This window comes from Etheostoma cragini, chromosome 21 (genome assembly GCF_013103735.1).
Source record: "Etheostoma cragini isolate CJK2018 chromosome 21, CSU_Ecrag_1.0, whole genome shotgun sequence".
Lineage (NCBI taxonomy): Eukaryota > Metazoa > Chordata > Actinopteri > Perciformes > Percidae > Etheostoma > Etheostoma cragini.
Window position 1 is genome coordinate 5,750,778 of NC_048427.1, and position 7,871 is coordinate 5,758,648.

At 38.9% G+C, this 7,871-nt stretch overlaps 1 protein-coding gene and 1 long non-coding RNA gene across 3 annotated transcripts in view; one reads left to right on the forward strand and one right to left on the reverse strand.

The window, feature by feature from the left end:
• Window positions 1–2,691, forward strand: part of LOC117936979 — a 4,048-nt gene extending 1,357 nt beyond the window's left edge. For both annotated transcript variants that reach the window (XR_004655069.1, XR_004655068.1), the window contains exon 2: window positions 2,499–2,691. This is a non-coding gene — a long non-coding RNA (uncharacterized LOC117936979). The remainder of the gene's footprint in view (window positions 1–2,498) is intronic.
• The window catches only part of fshr (follicle stimulating hormone receptor), a 10,683-nt gene extending 5,772 nt beyond the window's left edge, over window positions 1–4,911 (reverse strand). The window contains exons 1-5 of the mRNA XM_034860563.1: window positions 4,715–4,911; window positions 1,738–1,809; window positions 771–845; window positions 480–554; window positions 314–388 (exon numbers count right to left, since the gene is read on the reverse strand). Of these exons, the coding sequence (XP_034716454.1) occupies window positions 314–388; window positions 480–554; window positions 771–845; window positions 1,738–1,809; window positions 4,715–4,911 (494 nt within the window). The remainder of the gene's footprint in view (window positions 1–313; window positions 389–479; window positions 555–770; window positions 846–1,737; window positions 1,810–4,714) is intronic.
• Between the last annotated feature and the right edge of the window lie 2,960 nt (window positions 4,912–7,871).

Sequence of the window (7,871 nt, forward strand, 5' to 3'; positions counted from 1 at the left end):
ACACACACACACACACACTCACTCAGTCAACCCCCTGTCCCCTTTTATGTCTTCAGCTGTCCTGTCAAATAAATGACTAAAATGCCCAAAAAATACTCTTAAAAAGGAAAGAGAATGAGGAGCTGTGAAGTGTAACTCTTGATTTCTCTTCCAGGGAATCCAAGCTAATTAAAAAACTAGGGCTCTGGTCGTGTGGGGGACTGTCAGAAGTTGGCCTGTCACCCATGACCCATTTTGGACTTAAAATAAGCTTAAAAAATCCAAACCAAAGAAAAAAATCATCCTCCCAGCTGTACTCCCACTGATTACTCACAGATACTCTAGTTTCACGATGTTCTTGAAAGCATCTGGATGGATGTGTCTTAGGTGTTTAGACCTTCTGATGGTTCTGAAAGAAACACATATAGTCATGTACTCATGTAGTCTGGCTCAACAGATGACAGAGACACCACTGCCATTATCTGGACGGTTATACTTACATCTCACGGAGTTCAGGGAGATCAGAGAAAGCCAAAGCTCCTATACTCTCCAATGCAACATTCCCGTCAATGTAGCTAAAGGAAACACAAATGTGTAAAGAAGGATATAACATATCAGCTGTTAGGTCTTCATTCACTCTCCACCCCCCTGCCAAACTTACTCCTTGGCTGTCGGGGTCGCTCAGCTTTCTCAGAGTTTAAAGTTCTTCTTGTTCCTAAACAGACTAAACATTCAAGCACTTTGGATCCACTAGGTCACGAGCGGTGGCTTTTAGAAAACTGTATACTCACATTGCAATGAGCTGAGAGAGGCCGGCAAAGGCAAAAGTGCCGACGGTCTTCAGCATATCGTTCTCCAATATGGTGCTGAGGTTGGAAGAAGTTTGAAAAAGAGGAAGAAGGTTAATGTAAGGGACATAGGATTATAAGGGATATAAATTGTTCTACAATTTCTTTTCAACTTTATCGAAGCCTCATTTGCAAACAATTGTGGCATGTTACCCAAATAAAATTCAAGAACAGGAGACATTTGTCATTTCACACTTATTAACTTATTATAGTACTTTTGAGAGGATCACCACAGACCAAGCTTTTCTTCCTTAAACAAATTGGCATCGCAAAGCTTTTGACAACGTCAAATAGGGCGGACAATTATATTTCTCAAGGTCCAAATTTATTGGAAGCACCACAACATGTCACAAAATATTAGGGTTACATAATGAGGATAATTTGTGTCTCCATAGATATATAAATAGATCATATTCTGTAGAGATATTATTATAAAGATTATTTAACTCAAGCAAACAAACACTCCATCTGTTGCATGTTTGCTATTATACACACAGGCACATAACAAAAAAGACAAATAAAGTTTGCAGCACAAATTCCATCCAGTCATCCATTCCAAGCACATATCATGTTTGCTATTATCCATATGCACACAATCATTTTTTTTTAGCACAAATATAATTGCAGATTTTTGATTTCCATTAGTTTCAGACATTCATTCACTGTGGATGTAGGGGATACTTAAAATACTCAGCTTTATGCACTGTATATAAAACTCAGCTGAACACAAAAGTGCATCAAATACCGTCTTTATTTTAATTTAGAGGAATAACACCAAATGTACTGATACATTTGTAGATGAGGCCCAATCATCTCTCCCCTGTTTGAATGATCCACGTAGTGAATGTTTTGACCTCGTCAGTATATTATGTTCCACATCACAGAATACACATAAATGAAAGACACTTACAGTTTCCTGAGATGCTGCAGGCTGGTGAGGGCGCCCTGGGGAATCACACTGATCTGCGTCTGCTTAACTTCCCTGGTGGTACAAAAACAGCCACTCACATCAGCTCTCAGCGGTACTCTTATTGCAGGAACTTAATCACTGAAGAGAAGTCCTTATAAAAGTCATCAGTGGCCATTTTTAGTTTTGTGGCAGGGGTGGGGGGTCATTTCCACATTTTAAACTTTGTATTTGCATTGAATAACGAGGGAGATCAGTGAGTCAGTGTGTGGGGATTTTCTTTTCATGCAAGAAACACACAGTTCTGTGTACAGAATATCTATAGAAAGACCCCAAGCTTTATTTTGCATCTAGTGGTTGTAGCTCACATGGGAAATGGCTCTTCATTGCTGCATACTTGCAAATATCCCCACTGTTCCTGAGCCTTGACCTTCGAGCAGAACAGAACAGTGTCTCTTGGTAATGGACGCTACTTCTGCCACAAAGTACGTCCTCGGCTGTGCGTGTGTGTCGGCTATATCTGTGAGACAGAATATGTCTGTACTTTGTTCTACAGTATGTCTAAGTTCATGTTTGTGCTTCAGGAGATCCTAATCTTTACGCTGACCCCCACCCCCATCGTTCCATCCCCTCCTCACTCTGGCCTTGAGATTCCTTCAAAACGTTTCAACGGCCCAAACAGCAGGTCAGTGTTTACTCCACAACAGGTCAGTGTTTACTTCGTGCCTCATCCAGCTCTGTGTCAAAAACACTTCTAATCAAAGTCAAAGTATCTTTATTAATCTCCCCAAGGAGAAATCTGTTTTGGACACTGAGAGAAATTGCTGCAATACTACAACAGAGACACACAACAAGAACAAGTTAAAACAATCAAAGGACAAATGTACATTGAACATCTGGGCTACTCAAAGAGCTATGCATATAGCAAATGACCATTTTCTATACTTGTGCAAAAAACCATCCTTCTCACATTCCTCTCTTTTCCCATACATGCCTTACAAATACTTGTTCCTGTATCCAGCATCCATGCATTTAGTCCTAAATAAAGATTAATTCATCCATTCATAAATATCCATACATTCCATTATAAGTATGCATTCATTCCTCCATTCATATCCATACACACATTCAGTCACAGATACACAGTAATTATTTCATAGTCATCAACACCTTTGGATGCTAAAGCCACACTACATTATTCATGTGGTGTAAAAATGATCAGAAAAATGTGTTTACAGTTGGGGAAATTCTTGTTAAACCCCCCTCTAGTCAAAACAACAACTCCGAAATGTAGGCAAATATTTGGTACACGACTTGCCATATTATGCAGAAACATAGCGGATGAAAGTTATTGTTGGGTTGATAGTAAAGAATTGTTTATCAGCCCAATTCCTTCTCATACAATTATCAATGTATTGCTCACATGTAATTTTTAATATATAAAGTTGTAACCATTAGATGCTGTCCAGGTCAAACTCCAAATAAATACTGGAAACAGCTATCAACGTTATTCTGTGGTATCGTGCTTCTCATCTAACTCTCAGCAAGAAAGCAAATAAGACAACATGTTGAACTTTTACTTAAGAAATGAAAAGATGAATTCATAAGCAATAAAATGCACCCTTTCTAAATTCAATACACTCAGGGGTTTTGTTGCTACATCCTCACCTGGGCTAACCTGATGAGCCATATATTTAGTTACACAGAACCATAAGCTCTCATAGAAAACTGTTTGGACAAAGGCAGGCACCTGGCCCGTGGTTGGAGGAACCATCAGTCCATCATGTCTGCCATTATTGTTTTGAACAAACAGTCCGTCCCTCACCTTACATTGATTGGTGAGGTGTAAGCTGGTAGTCCAGACACAAGCACATTGCTTGAAGCCTGACAAGATGGATTTTCGTTATCGTGAGCATTTCAGCTGCCGTGCAAGGTAACACCTGGGATATACGACCAGTAAATTTGGGTGGCTACTGGCTAATGTTAGGTAATAACATAATTGTGATACTGTCATTCTAACGTTTAGCACTGATCCCATAGTTGCTTTTGTTGACAGTGGTTTGACCATGCAGACAAAGCAATAAACAGCCCCGCTACCAGTTTGAAGCTATTGTGCTGATTGCTAGTTGGCAGCAGTAACGTACTAAGTAACTAACGGACAAAGGAACAGAGGCACCAACAAAAGATGCTATTGAGTTGCATTATGGGAAAAATAGGATCCAGTGTTATCATGGCCTTTGCTGATTTAATTTTAAAACTAAACCTGGACCGTTGTTGGATTAACCATCTGTTATTATGTCTGCAACTGTTCCTCATCTGACGTCGATTGGTGAGGTGTAAGCTGGCACTTCAGACACAAACACATTACTGGGCGCCCGGATAGCTCAGTTGGTACAGTGGCCCCCATGTATAGAGGTTAGTCCTTAACGCAGATGGCCTGGGTTTGACTCCGACCTGTGGCCCTTTGCTGCATGTCATTCCCCACTCTCTCTCCCCTTTCTTGTCTTCAGCTGTGCTATCAAAATAAATGCCCCAAAAAAGTATCTTAAAAAAAAAAACACATTACTTTATGATGGCCGTTGCTGATTCAATTTTGTCCGTTCTTTATAAAATCTTTCTTGTAGAAGTCCCACAACTACAACTAGTATTACTAAAAAAGAAAACCCACAAATGTACATGTTCACAAAAAAAGCATCTAAATGATAGAATGAGTCAAAAGAAGAAGAACATTTTTACATAATGCTCCATAAAAACGTATGCTGTGGTTTTCTGTACAGTTGCCAACATGAAGAGCACTGTAAACAGCATTGGTGTTACAATAGCATTGCAGGAATTTCCAATGATAATCTCTGCGATGTGAAACACCTGTGCAGCAAGAAAGTAAAATGAAAAAATCTACAATGGCTGCAGTGTCTGCCTACCGACATTGCTGCAGATATTTGTGTGCATCCATTTATGTGTTTATCTGTAGGCTACTCACAGGCATTCGGTGTTGCGGGAGATGTTGGAGGGAATCTCTGTGACCCTGAAGCCCAGCTGGTGGCAGAAGTGCAGGGTTCGTTTGGCTACGCCAGTCTCAACTCCAGGCTTAATATTCATCTCAGGGCCAGGCGCCGATGCTGATGCCGTCTTTATCATCACAATCATTAACATGATCAGAATCATCACCATCATCATTGCAGTCTATGTCCACAGTCCAGGTTGTTGCATTTTAGGTTGACACTTTTCAAATCTCCTTATTATAATTACTTTGTTTCTTCCCGCAAATTTTTTTGTCTCTATTTTGGGGTCTCTCTCGGTTCCACGTGGTGTTTTGTATGCATGCAGGCCTTCCAGAGCCCACACTCCGGATTTGACATAAATGGTTTTGCCCGTTTGTCCGTCTAGACAATCTTGGTTCACCGCCAGCTCCAAAAGAGAAGAAGTGAGAGGTGTTTTTATGCTTTCTGCCATGCAGTTGTGAATGACGGGGGCGTGTGAAAAGCTTTATGGGTGTATGAGGATGTAGGAGGTCCCTGCTGGGTTGTGTGTGCTTGCGCAAAAAGCACAACTGCAATTCACAGATCTTGATAGGCTGTTGTGATGAAAACAATTATGTTAACCTTTCACAAACTACATGCTTTAGTCTGTCCAAAAATGTCAACATTTTATAGGTTTGCTATTTCGTTTGCAGAGAACAGTGTGTTTCTATCTCATTAAGATTTTTTAATTCTGATTAAATTAATCAACACAGATATGTGCCAGATTGCAAATTGGTTTAAGGTAAATAAAATGTTTCTTAATATCAAGAAAACTTTATACTATGATAATTTTCTGACTAACAACGAGAATGATTGCAGGGATAAGGCAAAGATAAACATGGATGGTGTACCCATCACTTAAGTCTCTGTAGTTGTTTAGGTGTTCTTGCCTCATTGCTTTTTTTTTAAATTAAAAACGATTTTTATTTGACATCAATAGAATCCACATTTCTGAATTTGTGTATAAAGCAATCCATAAGATTAAAAGCTTGCCTTAAATGTTCTGGAAATATTTTTAGTCAGATTCAGATTTTAATTCTTACTAGATTAGACAGTCAAAACACTTACATATTCCTATTGTTAAAACCAGACATTTTCAGTCATCACAATATTTCTTTTTCAAACACTAACAATCCTACACAACAAGACTAACCTCATTCATAACCTAAATGTTGATTCTTTCAGCTGGGTAACAAAAATAATCAACTATTAATGCAAATTCCTTGTAAATATTTTGCTAACGTTACTTAGCTACTTGGCAATAAACCCTTTTCTGATTCTTTTTTTTTTTTTTTTTTTTTTTAACTCAATACTAAATAAACCTAAACACCAGATAAGTGAAATCACTTACCTCACTGTTGAGCAAGGGAGATGGTTTGACTTAACAGTTTTTTTGTGGAGCCCTGAAACTGACAAAATGCTGTAAAAGGTTAATGCTGACAAGCTAACGCTAACAAAGAGGTGGCTAGCTAACAAGAAGCTTTTTAGGTTTGTTGGTTTGTTGTTGTAAGACCTAGAATTACAGGCATCTAAATATATAAAATATTAAGGATGACACATTACAATTCATTACTTATCTATCTAAATTGTGGTGTCTGTGAACGTGGCGTTAAGTTCGTTAGCGTTAGCTTGCCCGGCACGATGCGAGCTGTACGGGAGACCTAGCTAGCTACGCATTAAAGTCCACAGTTATTGGCATTGACCTGACTCCGAATAAGCTGCAGAGGCAAAGGCGGCCAACTCCGTCTCTCTGTTGAGAAGTTACACTGCATTTCACACAATATTCTTATATTTATTTATGGATAATGACAAGTACATGTGGATTATTTACAGTTTTTAAGTAAATAATACAGATAGTAAAGAGTACATTATGTCTGGCCACTTGTCTTCCTCTTTAGCCTCAAAGTTAACAGACTAACAAAAAAAGAATAATTAGGGGGAACACGCGAATTTGTTTTGTCTCCAGTCTCATATTTGTGTTGAAAGATGAGCACACGTTGATAGCAATGGACATAATATTCCTTTCCACTGCACTCCCCACATGTCAGCAGGGCAGCTTGCCTCTCTCCACACACACACAAACACACACACACACACACACACACACACACACTAACACACACACACAGAAAGAGTAACAAACATCTCATTTTGTGTGTGGCATTTTCTCCTTTATGCATCTTCAGCTTCTACTCTTCACAAAATTGTCTTCTAATGATACATTTGTGTGTGTTTTGGTGTGGGAACTATGTGGATGAAAACAGCTCTTATATGATTTATTCCAAAGCAGAAGGGAAAAACACAACCTTGAGCTCTTGACATGACCACACACTCATACACTCTCCCACAGTTTTGGTTATACACAAGGCAATGAAAGAAAGAAAGAGAAAGAGAGAGTGAGAGAGACAGGGAGATAGTCTGACAAAGGCAGCTGCACAGAGGAGTGGAAATGAAGGACTGAAGAAGAGGTGTACGTGCCAATACGCATTGCCGATACATTACATGCATTTTTTGATCTTTTGCTGACTGTTCTGCACCTGTGCAGGGGAGGTGTGGATGAAAATATTGAGTAGTCTAGTTTTTAACTCTGCAGAATGTGACTAGACAGTCTGCCTGCTTGCACTGTATGTGCGCTGTTTGTTGGAGTATGGAGACTGCAAATGTTGTTAAATGTGCCTGCACATTGTGTCAATGACAATAAAATTGAATTAGTCAACAAACCAAATAGATGCATCAAATCAAAAAGTCGATAGACTTCACTGAGGTGGCTCTTTAATGGACCATAGCCATTGCTGATGTTATTAGAACCATTTGTGGTTTTCATGCTATGCCAATTCAAATGTTTGCTGTAAAGAAGGTGCATTGATGATGTACAAGACTTTTTTTTATATTTCCTATTATCCAACATTTGAGTTCACAACCAACATTTGCTTTACCTGTATTTTAAGAGAATTTCCTGAAAGAATCAGACAGTATCAAAACTGAGCCAGCACAAAGGATATCTACAGTATCTAGGTTATGCTTTTAAGTCTCAAGCAGAGAGGAATAGCAGATTTTAAGTTTTTTTTGCATTTTCAAACTTGTAATCTTCAGCAACAAACAACCGACACTGACTCA